The 20,171-nt window shown below is 37.0% G+C and overlaps 2 protein-coding genes across 2 annotated transcripts in view; one reads left to right on the top strand and one right to left on the bottom strand.

The window, feature by feature from the left end:
* The window catches only part of mRNA-cap (mRNA-capping-enzyme), a 139,196-nt gene that overhangs the window by 5,795 nt on the left and 113,230 nt on the right, over nt 1-20,171 (bottom strand). The window lies entirely within an intron of this gene.
* Nucleotides 736-18,854, top strand: LOC136877036 (uncharacterized). The gene is made up of 5 exons (XM_068228527.1): nt 736-1,138; nt 1,349-1,726; nt 2,413-2,559; nt 14,730-17,209; nt 18,305-18,854. The coding sequence occupies exons 1-4, from the start codon at nt 833-835 to the stop codon at nt 16,386-16,388; spliced, it is 2,490 nt and encodes an 829-aa protein (XP_068084628.1). The 5' UTR covers nt 736-832; the 3' UTR covers nt 16,389-17,209; nt 18,305-18,854.

Genomic DNA, 20,171 nt, shown 5'->3' with positions numbered 1-20,171 from the left:
GTCCATTTTATAAACATACTTGTGTCTTAATTATTGCCAATATAGCCTTGTAATGTACTATTACAGCATATAATCTGCATGAATGGTTTAGGAATTATCATCATTTTAGTGAAAGTGTAGGAATGGTTTAAATATTACATGGGGAGAAAGAAGTAAGCTAACAGGCAGGCAGCTGGAAGGACCTTGGTAAACATTGCATTGAGTTATGTATACTCAACCACACAAAACTTGGCCCATCACAGAAGATTACTTCCTTTCAAAATTCTCTTGTTTTGAATAGGATGAACATATTATGCAAGTGGTAGGATTCCAAGTATCATCTTTTGGCCACTGGCTATCCACAGTTTACAAATATCCTTGCATTTCGAGAATGTATAAATTTAAATATTATTTTGCTGGCCAATTTTTGTGTGTCTGAGTGTACATAAATCAGAAGAATAATATATTATGTCAACTACAAGAAAATCTAATAAGGCCTATCACCATAAATTCAAAATTGCTCCCATGCAAAGCCAGGGTCAGTCGTAAGTACAAACAAATAATCATCATCAAGTAGTTAAAACTGTCTAATAACAATTTTGACAACACAGCAATCTTATCTCAGGTAACAAAACCACACTCTCAAGTTATCTTATCTCTGTATAAATTAATCTCATTTTCAGGTTATCTTGTTTACAGATAAAACTTCCAGTTATCTATTGGCTAAATACGCCTCTAGCAGTTACCTATCTGACATCCATATAGCATTTATTCTTTGATACATCATGCTACTTGTGTCCTACACATATGGTTGAAATTTCAAATGTACGTAACACAATAATTCCATGTATTCATGAATAAGCTAACATTTTCAATGTCAAATAAACGCAAACTTCACAACATTTCTCCTGATACTGAAAATGAGTATGAGGCAGAAAACTATGGATTATGTAAAGAGAATTCTTGTACTACAGAAGGCGAGAGTACAAGCAGCTGCATTTCATCATATGTAACAGATCTGCCATCAATACTTGATGGAGAATTGTTTTCAGTAATAGAAAACACAGATGGTCATATATTGGCCCAATGCAACATGTGCCCAAACAAAACTGTTAAAGGCAGCAAGACATCAACAGGAAATTTCATTAGCCACATTAAGGTAAGCTTTCAAAATTTCTTAGTTTTCTTTAAAATCAATTACCATAATCATTCAATGATTATGGCATAGTTTGGCCTTATGTTAGAAATAGTGCTGAGCAAATAAACTTTGGGCAAGAAATACCAACTTTAAGGCAATACTCTAGGTAATTAGACCCATCATCCATAGATACGTATCTAGTCCAGCGTAATTATTCATATTTTCTTTTAGCACTGCCACCCTGATCTCGAGGCTCGAATGATAGAAAAAAGAAAGGGAAAACTCAAAATTCCAAACAATAGCATGCAATGGCTAATGAACTTCACAACAAAAAGATCCAAACTTGATGGCATCACTACTGGTAATGAAAGTGAAAAAGAAGAAGAATACAAACTACATAATAATTTAAATTCTAGCTCAGTTGCTGAGATTCCATGCTTCAGTATTTCTGCATCTTTAACCAAAGATCTGCCATCAATCCTTGATGGTGAAATGTTTACAGTAATAGGAATTAACGATGGTCTTATTTTAGCACACTGTAACACATGCACAAACAAAATTATTAAAGGAAGTAAAACGTCAACAGGAAATTTCATTAGTCACATTAAGGTAAGTCTTAAAAATCTATACAAATATAAATAAGAGTTTTGTCTGTACTTTGGCCAGAACCTTTTAAAATTGGTATTTGTGTAATGGTCATGTCTACAATATAAATGAATTGCAAATTTTAAATTTCCATCATGTTGGTGTACATACGTACACATCACCAAGAAAAAAAATTACAAAAAAAAAAAAAAAAAAAGTTGAACAGAACTGAATGAAAATCAGTATTCAAGGTCAGAGGAGAAGGCACTATATTCAATGCCTTAAAAATTCATTCTTGAAATATCTCTCTATAAATAATTGGTTCTTCCGACAAATGCTACATAGTAAAACTTGTAGAAAATAAAGTTTTCAATCTTATGCACAACTACAGCTAATAATAATGGAAATATTTATTTATTTCATTTCCAGCGTCCTATCTTCCTTAACATAAATCTTACCAAAGAACCCTTTGTAGGAGGAGAAATAGTAAAGTCGGATCTTCCATGCTACATACATTTTTATCTAGTAAAGGTTCAGTAACCCAATACATGAATGTATTGTCTGTTCCAAAGATGCGTGATCTATGAGACTTACCCAGAAAAAGTAACTATGCAACTACCTATCTACCCATATTCAAAGAGAAGAACATAGGCACTTTTTGTACTAATCTTAATATTCAGAAATATTTCATATTGGACTCTATTTTACAGCACTGCCATCCTGATCTTGTGAGACGAATGGTACAGAAAAGAAAGAAGAAACCAAAAACAGCACATTATGCCACAGAAGAAAACAAGCAAGAAGTTTCTCCTTCTGCAGCCTTAAGGAACAAGCAAACTTCCATAACACAAACAGAGGTATCTGAAATAATAGTCAACTATATTTCTCTTGAATAACAAAAGCTAAAACTGAACCCTTAGAGTGCCAAATATGATCTAATTGTATTGTTGGTTACCTTCACATTGCGGTCTTAAGTCCGAGAATGTTGTAAATGTCATGACCCAGTAGAAGGTTCAAGGTCCTTTACATGACTGCATGGTTTGTTTTTCAGACCACAGAATTGTCTATCAAGTCATCAGCCTGGAAAGTAGTTGGATTACAGGACCAGACAGTGCTACTGCTGCACAAATGGCCCTATGAGCAACAGTTTTCATAACATCTGGATGCACTAGTTGTACTGCAAATTAATTACTCAGCACCGCCGGTACCTCAGCAGTTTCCATACTGTCAAAGCCGTAAATGAGACAAATGAGACAACTGAGACTTTGTTAGAAGCTGGAAGTTTTTTCCTGCTAGTAGTTTAATGTTGCTCTTAACACACTGAAGATTTTCAGTGATGGAAGGATGAAGAAGGGGCTGTGGCCTTAATTAAGGTATTTGACTGATGTGAAAATGGGAAACCACGGAAAACTATCTTCAGTGCTGCCGACAGTGGGATATGAACCCACCATCCAGCTGGATTTTTCTCTGCTCTATGCCAAGAGACATATGCAAATATAGCACATCTATCAAGAAACAGCAATAGGTAAAACCAGAGCAATGGACAAATGAATATTCTTCCAAGCAATAGACATAATAAATGTAAACAAACAATAATGTCCACCAATCAGCAATGTGGGGAGGAAATACCGAGTTATTTTGGATGGAATCTGATGAAAACATATATCATGCACAACTATTGTGCCTAAGATATATACAAACTAAAAAGGAATGAATTTTTAGAAAATTTGTGTTTTTAGGGAGGTTTGTTCCTTTACAAATGTTCAAAAATATTATTTTATTTGCGGAATAACCCTTCAGTTTCAAAACAGAAAGTAACAGGCAGATTCATCAAACATTTCTAGACATTAAATTTAAATAGCTTAATAATTTATGTAGGGGAAGCTACAAGATCGCCTGGCACTCAATGGGTTAATATGGCTAATCATTCATATTTCTGTTTCTAATGGGGAGTACAGAAAGGAAGAAAGATTTCCAAATTTATTTTATGAAATGTGCATGCGTGATCCTATAGAGGTACTCTACATTAAGGAAGTTGCTGCACTCTTACCATTCTATTTTTTATATTTATCTTTTTAGTTCAACAAAACACCATTATGAGCCAGGCGAAATGAATCTCATCTGAAGAAATAGCTCAATGTATTAGATTTCCATGAGTTTCTCACAAAATTTCTGCTTAGTATTAGAAATTTTTAAATGCCACACTAGGCAAAGCAAGATTTTTTCATGAGGTACAATAATGCAAAATAATTTCCCTTAACATTTAACATCAATAACTACCCCTTTAATTTCATACAGATGTTGAATGTGAAAGATTCAAATCATGAAATAATGCAAAATTAATGTGTATTGCAGTAACTGGAAACTCCACATTAAATTTTTTCTTTCTGTTTCTTTTGCCGGGCTGAGTGGTTCAGATGGTCGAGGCGCTGGCCTTCTGACCCCAACTTAGCAGGTTCGATCCTGGCTCAGTCCGGTGGTATTTGAAGGTGCTCAAATATGTCAGTCCTGTGTCGGTAGATTTACTGTCACATAAAAGAAATCCTGTGGGACTAAATTCTGGCACCTCGGCCTCTCCGAATACAGAGAAAGTGGTTAGTGGGATGTAAAAACAAATAACATTAAATTAAATTATTACTCCTTCTGTTTATGTGTGATCAAGGGATTTTATACATTTTGGTCATTTATTTTGACCTTTACTTTTGTTCAGCTGTCATTTATTATCAAAATATGTCAGCAGCATTGAAAAAAATCAATTATTTTCTGTTAGAAATTACCTGTACAATTGATACTGGCATCTCTTAGTGCTTCAGCTATCATATCAGTGAGAATGCTTGTCACAGTTCTGTTATTTCTGCATCACAAGTCTTTATACATTGAAAGTTACACAGAGTATTTTTCATATTCAAAGACATTATGGTCACAGTTTCTGTATCATCACTTTTATTGACGACAGTGTGTTTGAACTTTATTTTATATTTCCATTCAATTACAATCGGGTGAGCTGTGGGGAAAGGAGAAGTGGCACGAGAGTCGATGCAACACGAGCCAAACACTGAATACTTGGATAGTGATACAGTAGAACAAGATACTGAAACCATGTGTCAGTATTAAAACTCTAGCACTTGAGATGAAGGGTTTTATGTAAATGAAAATAATATTAATATACTGTGTGCAAGTTCTGCAACTGCTGTGTGAAGCATGAATGGAGAGAGGCATGTACAAAACACATAGAGAGAAAAAACACAGTTGGAGAACACGGAGTCCAATCAGCTGCATTGGAAGTTGTATTTAAGATGGTGGAAACTGATAAAGAAGATTTTGTTGCAGAAACAACAGAAGCATTCCATGCAGCGGGTGTACATGTAGAAAAGCTGGATAATCCAAAACTTTGTCAGTGAATGAATAAATACCTTAAGGGCATCAGTGACCTTTCCTCAGCTGATTAGCTACAAAAAATGTACATTCCACTACTTAAGAAGAAGGAGGAAGATGAAATCAAAGAGCTTGTGAAGACTGTGAGCAACTGCAACGTGACCTCAATAATGTTGTGAGATGGACAGCAGGCAACGGTATGTTGATAAACGGGGTTAAAAGTCAGGTTGTGAGTTTCACAAATAGGAAAAATCCTCTCAGTTTTAATGACTGCGTAGATGGGGTGAAAGTTCCTTTTGGGGATCACTGTAAGTGTCTAGGTGTTAATATAAGGAAAGATCTTCATTGGGGTAATCACATAAATGGGATTGTAAATAAAGGGTTCAGATCTCTGCACATGGTTATGAGGGTGTTTAGGGGTTGTAGTAAGGAGTAAAGGAGAGGGCTTATAAGTCTCTGGTAAGACCCCAACTAGAGTATGGTTCCAGTGTATGGGACCCTCACCAGGATTACCCGATTCAAGAACTGGATAAAATCCAAAGAAAAGCAGCTCGATTTGTTCTGGGTGATTTCCGACAAAAGAGTAGTGTTACAAAAATGTTGCAATGTTTGGGCTGGGAAGAATTAGGAGAAAGAAGACGAGCTGCTCGACTAAGTGGTATGTTACAAACCATCACCCTCAGTTTTGATCCATATTGAAAACAGCGATCTCACTTATTTTTACAAAAGGAGTATATTTATTGTTCCACCTATTCAATACAATCAGTACCACGTTATGTGGTCAATTAGACATAGAAAATCTAAATATTATGGGACATGTTTCGCCCTTCTTATTGGGCATCATCAGCCATATTAATTAATCTTAAAACAAACATTGTTTAGAGGACAATGACACTTTATAATTTGTAAAAATTGAACTGTGATTTCTTATGATGTTAACTTTACAGAATAGCAGTTATAAAATATGCTGTTGGGACATGACATGTAAAACACATGCTAAAATTATTGTAAACTAATTTAAAATCTTGTCTGAAAGAAAGTTTGTGTCAATATAAAGTTCTAAAAACAGCACGTGTCTGGTACAGAAGTGGATCCTCTTCGTTATAAAAGTCAGCATATATTTGCTGGGGCAGTTATGTAAATTTTCAATGGACTAAAATGGTTGAAAACTTGAGGGTGAATCGTTATAAAAGTCAGCATATATTTGCTGGGGCAGTTATGTAAATTTTCAATAGACTAAAATGGTTGAAAACATGAGGGTGAATCTTGTTTATATGCCGACAGCTGCTGCTAATACAGTAAGATAGATACACATACGACATATGATATAACCACACTTTATTCATCAATGTTCCACGTCTTCTAGAAGGACTACATTTTCACATGAAAAACAAACATAACCTGTCAAATACCCGAAAAATGTCTTGAATTACAACTTTATCTTCATATTGTGATCTTTCCTACTTTTAAAGATGCCACTCAAACTTATTCGTCTACTGATGTCATTCCATGTACCAGACACGTGCCGTTTTTAGAACTTTATATTGACACAAACTTTCTTTCAGACAAGATTTTAAATTAGTTTACAATAATTTTAGCATGTGTTGTACATGTCATGTCCCAACAGCGTATTTTATAACCACTATTCTGTAAAGTTAACATCATAAGAAATCACAGTTCAATTTTTACAAATTATAAAGTGTCATTGTCCTCTAAACAATGTTTGTTTTAAGATTAAATTAATATGGCTGATGATGTCCAATAAGAAGGGCAAAACATGTCCCAAAATATTTAGATTTTCTATGTCTAATTGACCACATAACGTGGTACTGATTGTATTGAATAGGTAGACAATAAATATACTCCTTTTGTAAAAATAAGTGAGATAAGTGGTATGTTCCGAGCTGTCAGCGGAGAGATGGCGTGGAATAACATTAGTAGATGAATAAGTTTGAGTGGCGTCTTTAAAAGTAGGAAAGATCACAATATGAAGATAAATTTGTAATTCAAGAGGACAAATTAGGGCAAATATTCATTTATAGGAAGGGGAGTTAGGGATTGGAATAACTTACCAAGGGAGGTGTTCAATAAATTTCAAATTTCTTTGAAAACATTTATGAAAAGGCCAGGAAAACAACAGATTGGGAATCTGCCACCTGGGCGACTGCCCAAAATGCAGATCAGTATTGACTGATTGATTGATTGATTGATTGATTGATTGATTGATTGATTGATCAGTACATTGTTGTGTTGGCTAATAAAACAACCAACATGATGAATTGCTGTATGTTCTCTATCCTGATACTACTGCTGATCCTATAATAATATTGTGGATTCTGTATTGCTACACGATGCAAATGATGTTTTGTGTTTGAGAGCCATTGTTGACACATCAGATAGGTCCAGTGTTGATTTTGACAAGGTGATTAAATATGCAACAGGCAGTGCAAATACATAACTAATTTTGCCAACACACTATAAGATTTAGTTAATGAAGGTCTCATACATACTCAATGTTGGGCTCATAAAGTAAATAACATTCGATCTTTCCTCTAAAGTGAATTGGATGAGCTGAACAATCTTGTATCAAAGTGAAAGTAAGCTTCCTAAATACAAGAAAATGAAGACTCACATACTTATAATTTCTTAGAAGGAAGTGTGGGGATAATTCAGATAAAGTGAAGTTGTCCCCAATTCCAATTGTAACAAGATGGAATATGTGGTTCAAATCTGTTTTGTATGTCAAAAACGAATATTTTCAGGATAATTTGGAGTTCTTTGAAAAATTGGGAGAATAAAACTCATGAATGTAGTTCCATGCTCATCTCGAATTGTTGTACAAATATTATGAATAATATAATATAATATAATATAATATCTTTCAGAAGGCTCTTCATACCCCACAATTCACCTGCCACTGCAACTAGAGCTACTGTCATCTGCAGTTCATTCTAAAGAACTGATAACCATTTTTACAACACTGCCACTACTGAAACATGGGGAGCAAATATCAATGTTTAGGAAAACAGTGCAGTTGTGTATCTGCAAAATGAAGGAACTTCTTGCCCAAGATCCAGCAAAGTCTTTACTGCAAGGATGTGGATTCCTTTTCAACACTTGGAACATAAGGACAAGAAATAATTCTTCTCTTACAGGATACCAGACCAAATTGCCATTTCTGAAGGAACTTAGCGAGACTGAATTTGCGGAAGGCTTACTTTATTTGTCGAGCGGCATGTAGCTTCTGAAGAAAATGAGAGTCAAGATCATACCGGCATTAAAAATTATTGAAAGCAGCTCTTCACAGTTGTAACAAGATGGAATGACAAGACCAGTACAGTGAATGCACATATGCAACAACATCAGGAAATGATTCTGTCATTTCAGGAAACATTTTCCACTTTGCTCACAGAAGATTCCTGTCCAGGTGAACTGAATGGACTGTAGGCCTATACCAAATTTAACATGTTTGATGTTAACAGCAAGCTGCCAGGTCCTAAGCACCCTTCTGTTTGTTATTGTGAAATGAGGGAAAAAAAAAAGTAATTTTCAAGGAATGATAAGAATACAGTGAGTGTAGAAACCCACATCAGCATTCTTATAAATGAATATTTTCCCCAATTTGTCCTCTTGAATTACAACTTTATCTTCATATTGTGATCTTTCCTACTTTTAAAGATGCCACTCAAACTTATTCGTCTACTAATGTTATTCCACGCCATCTCTCCACTGACAGCTCGGAACATACCACTTATCTCACTTATTTTTAAAAAAGGAGTATATTTATTGTTCTACCTATTCAATACAATCAGTACCACGTTATGGGGTCAATTAGACATCCCTGAAAAGAGACAGGGAGACAAGAAGGAAAAACTTCAAGTACGAGCTTGTACAATATCAAAATTTTAATGAACGTAAAAAATATGTTAGATCATTGCCGAGTACAGGAAAGAATAACAAAATCTGTAAGATACCAACGGAAGTGCTGAAGGAAGCAATGGAAGAAAAACGGGGATTGCCCAATAATTACCGTTTTGAATATTATGAACCTATATTTTCAATGCAGGGGGATCAGGACCAGTTGTTCAAAATTCTGTAGATGGCATACAGCAACCTTTAAATAATATGAGATTGAATCTGCACCTGGACCTGACAAGACATTAGTAGACACTAAAATTAACAGAATGTTCTCCTGTAATATCTGCATTTCTAGAAGTAATGATCAAATGGGGAGTAGTTCCTGACAAAATTAAAGCGGTAAGAACTGTCTTTTACAGGGGTAAGGGTGAGAGATGGGACCCTATTAATTGGAGACATATTTCTCTTTGTTTTGCAATAAGGCGTTTAACAAGTTCACCAGACAAAGAATTAAAGTCACCCCTGGAGAAATCTTTACAAGTATCATTTAATACCATGTAACTCGCCTCTGGACTTGATAAGCGCCTGGATTCGATTAGGAAGGGCGTCCACAAGGTTGTGCAGGTGCGTTGCATCCAGGTTAAGCCACTTGCTGGGGATTTGATTGCGCAATTCCACCAAATTGCGGGGATGCTGATGTTGGTGTTTTACCCGCTGCTCCATGTCCGACAGATTTTTAATGGGGTTCAAGTTAAGTTATTTTGCACTCCAACTGAGATGTAATAGGGCGGGAGGAGTGCACACAAAACATCACAGACCCACCTCCAGCTTGAACTTGACCTTGCACACATCCACAATGAAATGCTTCATTTAGCTTTCGGTGCACTTGACGATGTGCATCATTGGAATACAGGCAAAAACATGATTCGTCAAACCACATTACGTTCCGCCAGTCAGTTACCGTCCACGTTCTATGATTTCTAGCCTATTGAAGACACGCAGCTTTATGTGCCTGTGTGAGCAATGGCCTCTTGTGAGGTGACCGACTCCAAATGTTCATTGCATGCAGTTTCCATCACAATGTTCTCTCGCTAACAGGGTGAGATGGATCTTCATTCACTGACTGCAGCAATTCCTGTCAGGTTTGGAAGCGATTTTGATTCACGAGCCATGAAACACAACTCCGGTCCCTCTCAGTCAGGATTTTTCCCCGTCCATAATTCTGATGTCGTGTTTCATGGCCACATGTAGTATACAACTGCTTGTAGACACGTTGAACAGTCCGCTGCGAAACACCAACAAATCTAGCAACTTCACACACTGTATGGCCATGGGCATGGCCAAATACGATTGCCCCTTTTTGCCACTCTGTCACATCCTTACATCTGCCCATGTTGACGTACACTGTCTGCTTGAAATATCAATATCTCATGGATCGCTACTGCCTTATGCTCATGTAGAGGCAGTGCGCGTGTGGTTGAGCACGAGACTCATACACTGCATCATCTGTACAGGCTTAACAATCCATTTGTGTGTATGCAGTAGGGTGACTATATTTTTGTCCAGTGAGCTTAGAAAGGACTACCAATAGGACACGGACACAGAGAGGATTTGTATATCAGCCAGGAACATTTATAAATCTTTCATTGGTGGATGTTTGCAAAGATCTAAAAATGAGAAGACCAACACATCCATAGCATGCAAGATATAACTCAAGCTTTTGACACGATGGGGTTAGACCATTTTTCTCAACCAATCCCAACTCCATTCCATAATTTAGTTTAAGGCCTATCAAGAGGAAACTTCACAAGAATACACTATTCTTGTCAAAATTCTGATCCAATTGAACTGCAGAAAGGAGTCTTCTAGGAGTCACCTCTCAAGGAACTGTCAGAAAGAGAAATGTGACAAATATCAATCAATCAATCAATCAATCAATCAATCAATCAATCAATCAATCAATCAATCAATCAATCAATCAATCAATCAATCAATCAATCAATCAATCAATCAATCAATCAATCAATCAATCAATCAATCAATCACCACTGATCTGCATTAAGGGAAGTTGCCCATAGAGCAGATTGCCTATCAGTAGTATACATGCTCTTTCCTTAAATATTTTTTAAAAATTTCAAAATTTATCAAACGTCTCACTTGGTAAATAATTTCAATCACTAACTCCTCTTCCTATACACAAATATTTGCCCCAATTTGTCCTTATGAATTGCATCTTCATTTTGAGATCTTTCCTACTTTTAAAAACACCACTCAAACTTATTATAAATAAATTCGTGTGGCTATTACTAGCTGAGTGCAGCCTTTGCAAGGCAGACCCTCCAAAGAGGGTGGGCAGCATCTGCCATGTGTAGGTAACTACGTGTTATTGTGGTGGAGGGTTGTGTTATGTGTGGTGTGTGAGTTGCAGGGATGTTGGGGACAGCACAAACAGCCAGCCTCCAATTAACCAAAGAAGGTTGTCATCATCATCATCATCATCAGGGACCAAAAATACAGAACACTGACTCAAAGATATTGACGCAAGTGCGATATCAGGTATAACTTGAAAACAATATTCTCTCACCCATGGGTAACTAATGTAAATACCGAGCTTGAATTATTATGGTTATTATTATTATTTTACGATTGTTGTTATTATTACTTGCATGTATAGCTATGAAGTGTACATACATTTAGTATTGGTGTTCTTACTATTTACGTAGCTGAATGATCGTATTGTGTGTGAGGTTATGTCATGAAAGTATTAGTGTTATTATTTACGTAGTCGAATGATCGTATTGTGAGTGAGGTTAAGAAACATGTGTTGTACATAAATATTAATATCAGTTCCATTAATGTAAATACCTGTAAATTAATTTATTCTTACCTGTATAATTTATCATCCATAATTGCGAAACACACTGTAACTTCCAGATTGGTAATAAGGCACTAGAATAATTGAAAATATTATATAGATTGTAATCTATCTATTGGACACTCTGGAACATTCAAGAAGGTAGTTTCTTTTGTAACGTATCTTTCTAAAAAATCTGGCCAGACACCTACATAAAGAGACAATCTTGACGGTGAAGTTAGTTACTATTAGTTACTGCTGAGTTAGTGTTTGGAAGTTGAGTTATGGTGTAACAAGGTTATAACTGTGACCACGTGGACGATATGCTTTTAAGCAGTCAACTGTTTTATTTGTGTTTCAATGTTGTCATCTCAACATGCAGCGATTGGCAGTTGTCCTTAAATGGTGGTTTGTGATGTGAATGTTTTGTTTTTGACAACAGTGATTAAGGTTATGTGTGTAATTTACAACTATGTGTAAATAAAATGATTGTACCAACTGACAGCATCTCGTGTGCGTCTTGTGGATAGGTTAATATGAAATGATGACAATAACACAAAGAGTTCCTCAACTAAAAGAAATTCTACATGAAGTTTAAAATAGCAATACTGTCTGCAGAATGACTTTGAAAAGAAAAGGTTCTGGACAAAGTTATGGGAACACTCAAAGCTATATAATAATAATCATCAAACAATGAGACTGGGCAAGTTAGCCGTGCGGTCAGGGACACGCGGCTGTGAGCTTGCATCGGGGAGATAGTGGGCAGCTCTGAAGATCGTTTTCCGTGGTTTCCCATTTTCACACCAGGCAAATGCTGGGGCTGTACCTTAATTAAGGCCACGCCGCTTCCTTCCAACTCCTAGGCCTTTCCTATCCCATCGTCGTCATAAGACCTATCTGTGTTGGTGCAACGTAAAGCAAAAAAAAAAAAAAAAAAGAGAGAGTGCATCAACTGCTTATCTGGAGACCATACCAGACTTTAAATTAGAAGGAGTTGTTATAAAAACATCTGTGGTCTAGAGTTAGCGAGCCTGCCTCTTACCGGAAGGCCAACGTTTGATTCCTGTTCAGGTCAGGTATTTTTACTTAGATCCGAGCTCCATTCAGCAGATGAGAGAACAACTGAGGAGCTATCTAACAGTGAGATAGCAGTCCCAGTCTAGAAAGCCAAAAATAACACCTGAAAATACCTGTGATGTTGATAATGTGTCACCTAGTAATCTGCAGGCCTTCAGGCTGAGCAGTGATTGATAAAACAAGGCCCATCAGGGCTGCACCGCATTGGGGATTAGCCTCTTGGTTTCTTAAATAAAACCATTCAACCGGAAAACATGTGTATTCAAACATTTACAGAACTTCAAGACATACGGTGACATATATGAACCGCAAAGAGAAATTATCTTTTTAATATTATTACGAGGCGTGTTTTTTAAGTAAGGGCCATTTGAAAATAACTGCAAAATGAAAGACGATTTTCAAACACCACATTTATTTGCAGATTCTACATACTTTACTATATTTTTCAACATAGCTGCCAAGTTTGTTTAAACACTTATCATGCCTTACAACTAGGTTTAGAATATCCTCTTCAGAGAAACTTGTCGCCTGCTCCGATAACCAAGAGTTCATGGCCATTTTCATTATCTTGCACTGGGACAGTTTGTTTGGTCTCCACCTTTACAGGCGAATGTGTGTGTCTCCATTCCATGCTCTGTTGCTTCGATTCGGGCATAATATGCAAAACCCATGTTTCTGATCAACATGTCGTCACCTTCTTTGACATAATGAGTCAAAAACATCATCAAACACTCAAATCTTTTGTTTCTGTGGTCCTCCGTTAGGAGTTTGGAAAACCAACAGGAGCACAGTTTCCTACAGTTTAGATTTTCAGAAACAATTTTGTAAAGCACTGACCTAGGCACGTCAGGAAAGGCGTTTGAGAGAGCTGTTATTGTGAAGCGTCTGTCTTCATGAATCTTCACTTCAACTGAAGCCACCAAATCATCTGTGATCAGAGATGGGCAACCGGAGTGGGCTTCATCATGGACGTTATCATGGCCATCTTTGAAGTCTCGTACCCACTTACGCACTTTGCCTTCACTCGTATGCATTAGCACTGTACACTTCGCAAACCTGTTTGTGAATGTCTGCAGCAGACAGGATCCATGCCGACATAAACAGTATCACTGACCGAACCTTGCACGGGGCGGGCGAGTCAATAATCTTGAACATATGAGCAAGCACAGAAATGAACCGTACAGGTTAGCAACTGAGCTGCAACTGAGCACCGTTGTTCCCGAGGTATGCCGGTACATGACGCAGGCGCTTGTTGCGACGCATGCGCGAACTACTAGTGCCTACAACAAGATGGCCCTTACTTAAAAAACATGCCTCGTATTTTATATTACCGGTATTACATTTTAACTAACAACATGCTTTTAAGCATGCAATTTTATATTAACACTGAATACTGCATTTACACTTACGGAATTCTCATCGTTCCTACGGCATAGCCTCAGAGAGTAATAATGTTGAAAGATGAGGAATGATGATGATGATGAAGACAATAATTGTAATAATAACCAAGTATCTTATCCAAATCTGGATATTGGTAACCTAGTCATTGACCACAGCTAGGGCAGAGACAAATGATCAGGGATACCGAGCCTGAGTTTACTTACAGTAGGGCTCCCTGTTCTTTTTCTGCCCCTTTTCTAGCCAACAGCATGGGAGTTACCCATCCAAGTGGTGACCACACCCAATGTAGCTTAACTTCAGAGATCTCACAGGATCCAGTGTTTCAACATGGCTATGTTGTTGACATTACTAATAATATTTAAAATTTGAAATAACTGAATATCAAAATATAATGTAACTGAATGTCAAAATATAATTTACACATCTCACTAAATTCTTGTCTTCCCTTTCTTTCTTTTCCAGGCAAACAATGCTATAGCTGATTATATAGTTGAGACTATGATGCCACTATCTATTGTAGAGCTACCAGAGTTCAAAGTATTGGTGAAGAGACTATCTGGCGACAACGTATCTACTCCTTCTTTGGAATTACTTGAAAATTTGCTACAACAACAGTTTGTAGGAATACTTGAAAAAATGAGGAGAGTGCTCAGTTCACAGGACTATATTTGCACAACAGCAAACATATGGTCATCAAAAAATATATCATACCTTGGAATGACTTGTCATTTCATTTTGAGAGACAGCTTGGAATCTAAATCGTTTGCATTAGCATGTCGTCAGTTTATTCATAATCATACATATGACAAAATAGCCACTGCCATTCATGATGTACATAAAGAATTTGGAATCACTAACAGAGTCACACAAATAGTTACTGTTGATACTAGGAATTTAAGGAAATGTTTCCCTGGTTTTGAAAGATATGAATGTACTCCCAATAACATTCTGAATACTGCCAAAACAATTTCCAGGAATGATGACAAAGACAAACTAGAACAGCAGGAAGTGGAAGAGATTTTAGAACTAGACTCTGAAATTAATTCTAATCTAACAGATCAAGATGAAGATATGTTATTGCTACCAAAGTTTAGATGCAATTTTCACAAATTGAATCTCACAGTTACCAAAGATATTTCACAGATAAAAGACAATCCATATGTGAAAAGTCACACATCTGCCTTTGGAAAAGCTGAAATGATATGGAAGAAAATAAGCAGCAGTACTAAACATGCAGAACAAGCAGAGATAATCTGCAGAGAAAAAATTATAATTCCAAATGAAACCGAATGGAATTCATTGTACAACTCTACAGTGACACTTCTGGAACAAAAGGATAAACTGAATGACCTCTGTTCAGCACTCCAACTCCCCAAGTTCGAACCCCTGGATCTTGACTTTCTTCATGAATGGACCAAAGTAATGAACCCTTTGGCTACAACTCTAAATATTCTCCAAGAAAAATGTGTTTTGGGCACAGTACTTCCATCTATATACATTCTCATGAAAAAATTAACTCAACTTGAACAAATAAATCTTAAATTCTGTACAGCTTTGCTGAATGCAGTAACTGAAGCAACAGAAAAGTGTTTCAAGAACATTCTAGAATTAGAATCTCCTAAAAGCATGGATTATGCATTTGCAAGCATCAGTCATCCTCGTTTCAAACTGAAGTGGATATGTGAAGAATTGAGGGACTCATTGCAGGAAAAGTTTATAGATGAATGTAAAGTAGTGGCAGCAGAGCCAACAACTTTCTTCAAAAATGAATCCACAATGACTGGTAATGACAGGAAAAGTACACCACCATCAGGCAACGATTTCTTTGCAGATTTGGATTCTGAAGGTGAAGATGAGAGACAAGAAACAATGAATCGTGTTACAATGGAAGTCATGAATTATTTAGGAGACAAATCGCGAGACTTGAACATGTTACACAAGTACAAGATAGTAAAGGAAATATTCCTAAAATACAATACCATTCTGCCCTCTGCATCTGCTGACAGACATTTTAGTCATGGAGGAAAGAGCTTTACATCCTCTTGCAATCACTTATCAGATAAAACATTTGAGATGTTGCTGCTTTTGAAGCAGAATAGATGTGTGATTGAAGAATTCTGATACCTTTTCTTCAAAAATATTCATACAATGTATTTCAGTTTGAATTACTTCATTAAGATTATATCTCTTATCAAGACACCATGAACATCTCAGGTGTGCAGCAGCAGGTGATAATTGACATTGCCAGTAAAGTGGCACCAAACACAGCCTCCACTCCTCCATTGATGCATCAAAACTGAAGCATTATCAGGGGTACTAACTTCTGGCAGTGCACCCTACACTAGGTTGCCTGGGTATTAATTGTAACTGTCGATACCATGAAATGTAGCCAATGAGGTGACAGGAAATGAAAATTATAAAACAAGCGAATGAACACCCACATATTTATACATGCTCCAATATTACTCATAAACACACGCTCCAATGATCATGGTGAGGATGAACTAGTTAGCGGGAAGGTATTGACCGTCCTCAGTTGTCTGTTTCATGGTTTTCGCCACATACAGTGCTTTTCAGTGAACCTGACCCTAACCAGTCACCATCATAAATGTTGTCACTAACTTGCCTTCTGGTGAACAGTCACTATCGGAAAATCTAAACCTAACCAAACTCCAACCTAACTGCATTACAAATAGGCATTCATGTGGACCACAACCTAACCAGACAAGACCAGTAATTTTGTCACTAATGGCAACTCAAGTGTCAATATCAGTAATTCTGTCACTAACAGTAACCTATCATCACTATCAGTAAATGTTATTGACAGTAAAACATATTATGGACATTACGTGATCTAACCAAACTTCAGTCTAACCCTTTCACTGACAGTTCCTTGTGGACTAGTGTCAAATCGCATACTAACAGTTATGAGGATCCATCAGGTGGTGCAAGCTTTTGATTCGATCAACAGAGAAGCTATGTGGAAGGAAGTGAAGCGGTATGGTGTGCCATCACAAATTACCAACCTCATTCAGGAAACATACCGTGATTATACATGCAGAGTCATACATGAGGGCCGTGTATCTGAACCTATATCTGTACGTTCAGGAGTACGTCAAGGTTGTATCCTCTCGCCAACCTTGTTCCTGGTGGTGATTGATGCGGTAATGCGAAATGTAATGCGAAATGTGAAACGTGGTATCCAGCGGGGATTGGCAAATAGGTTAGAAGACCTAGACTTCGCTGACGATGTGTGTCTCCTGTCTGAGGCACATGGTGAAATGCAATCAAAGATTGAAGACTTGGTAAAAGAAGGAAAAAAGGTGGGACTAACGATTAACTCAAAGAAGACCAAGGCCCTAAGGATGAACACCAACAAACTAGACCCATTTGTCTTCAGCGATGAACCGATAGAGGATGTGGATAGTTTCACCTACTTGGGCAGTGTAGTTTCCAAAGATGGAGGAGCAGTACAGGATGTTTCTCAACGTATACAAAAAGCAAACGGTGCCTTTGTTCGGCTCTATCCGGTATGGAAGAACAACAAAATATCTATCAGGACCAAACTTCGCATTTTCCGAAGTAATGTCAAGGCTGTTCTACTGTATGGGTCCGAGACCTGGAAGGTGACTAAAGTGATTACCTCCAAGTTGCAGACCTTTGTCAACCGCTGTTTAAGGAAGATTTTAAACATCTACTGGCCGGAAGTAATCTCCAATCATGAACTATGGAGAAGGACGGGTGAAACCGAGATGGCCATACAGATAAAGCGGCGGAAATGGAAGTGGATAGGGCATACGTTGAGGAAAGGGAATGAAGCCATCGAGAGAGAGGCACTGGATTGGAACCCGCAGGGTAAAAGGAGGAGAGGAAGGCCCAAACAAACGTGGCGAAGATCTGTACACATGGAGGCAATGGAAGAAGGCAAGACCTGGAGAGAGGTGAAGAGGTTGGCTGACAACAGGATCAGATGGAGATGCTTTGTTGATGCCCTATGTTCCACAAGGAACAACAGGAATTAAGTAGTAAGTAATCAGGTGGTGCCCTGTAGACATCATGACTAATAAAATTAACAAGTCAGTCCTAGGCATCAGCCAGAAGAGTTTTGCTTTTGCTGTTAGACAGAACCACAATCATAACAAAAAAATCAGTCGACAGACTGATTAAACGGCAGCACTTCAGAAGGTCTGTAACCATGTATTTGAGTCACAGATCATCATCTAAATGGTGTGATATTAAAAGGTCAAGTACAATAAAAATCATGAGTAAGTTATCATTGTTTTTATACATAAAAACATATCTAAGAGAATATATTTAGAGATTCAGAGTACATTTATCAACATATTTAAAATTCAATACTTATGCAAATTTCATAATTAAGTTTACTTAGATTAGGCATATACCAAATATTAATTTAAAAACATGTATGTTATGAGTAATATTACAGAAATAAAAACTGAATTTCTAATAATGACACCAACTTTTTAGAAATATACATTTACCATTTTTCCTGTGTGTAAATCATTTTAAAAAAATACTTGGTTATACAGAATGTTTAAAAAGTCTCAATAAATTATGGTAACAATAAAATAATTCAGTTAATGTATTTTTTATTAATATAATGCCAAGGTGGAAAATAGGTCCTCCCATTCTATTGTTCCAAATCAAAGGCAAACTGGTCACTGAAATATGTCACCTGTCAATACGTAGACACTACAGTTCGTTATTATTTTTATTTATTTATTACTACAAGTCAAAGTAAAAAATGAAATGGTGTATGGCTTTTAGTACCAGGAGTGTCCAAGGGCAAGTTCGGCTTGCCAGATGCAGGTCTTTTGATGTGACTCCCGCAGGCGACCTGCACGTCGTGATGAGGATGAAATGATGAAGACTACACATACTCACAGCCCCCATATGCCAGGGGAATTAACGAATTATGGTTAAAATTCTCGACCCTGCCGAGAATCGAACCCGGGACCCCTAAATGGGGAAAGCATATTGTTTGTTATCAAGCAATTAAAATAAAATATTAATTATTTTTTTATTTTATTTATACTTCTCATAACCATGGGTTGTCTGTTATAACAAAGTACCAGGTGTACGGCGTAAGTTTTTGCCAGTTTTTGTGGTAATACAATCTTAAAGGGAAATTCAGTTTTTGATTATTCAAAATACTGACCATCGGCTTCTACACACTTCATCCATCTTTCAGGTAAGTTATGAATACCAGGCCAGAAAAACTGCTTGTCTTTTGCGGTAAACTTGATTAAAATTAATCGTTTGTTGTCGACAGCGTTGTGCATTAATGGTTTTGCCGGACTTCAAGAGTTCATAATACACAATACCACTCTGGTCTCACCAAACACAAAGCATGGTCTTCTTGCCGAAGCGATTTGGCCTTAGTTTTGAAGGACCAGCTCCGCCAGGTGACAGTCACGATTTTCTCTGCTTCAGGTTTTCAAAATAAATCCATTTTTCGTCATCCGTCACAATTCGGTACAGAAATGATTTTATTTCGTGGCGTTGAAGCAGCATTTCACATATGACTTTGCGATTTTCCATTTGCCATTCATTCAAATTGTGTCGGACCCATTTACTGAGTTTATTGATCTACCTCATTGCCAACTGCTGTTGAGTTTGAGTTGGGTCATCATCCAGTAACACGCACTGCCTTTCACACTGAAATCACCCTGTTTAAATTGTTGAAACAATGTCTCACATGTTCTAATTGATGGAACGTGTTCACCATATGTTTCTACCAACAAAATATGACTTTCCACAGCCTTTTCCTTTTGATTAAATAAGAAAAGCAATGTGTACCACAAAAATTTTTTTTCAGACACAAACGTTGACATGATCACTGAACGATACAACACAGACACTAGTGTTTGGTAGACTTAACTT

The sequence above is a fragment of the Anabrus simplex genome, chromosome 7 (assembly GCF_040414725.1).
Source record: "Anabrus simplex isolate iqAnaSimp1 chromosome 7, ASM4041472v1, whole genome shotgun sequence".
NCBI classification, from domain to species: Eukaryota; Metazoa; Arthropoda; class Insecta; order Orthoptera; family Tettigoniidae; genus Anabrus; species Anabrus simplex.
The sequence above is the reverse complement of the archived record's forward strand: the minus strand, read 5'-3'. Positions and strand labels throughout refer to the sequence as shown.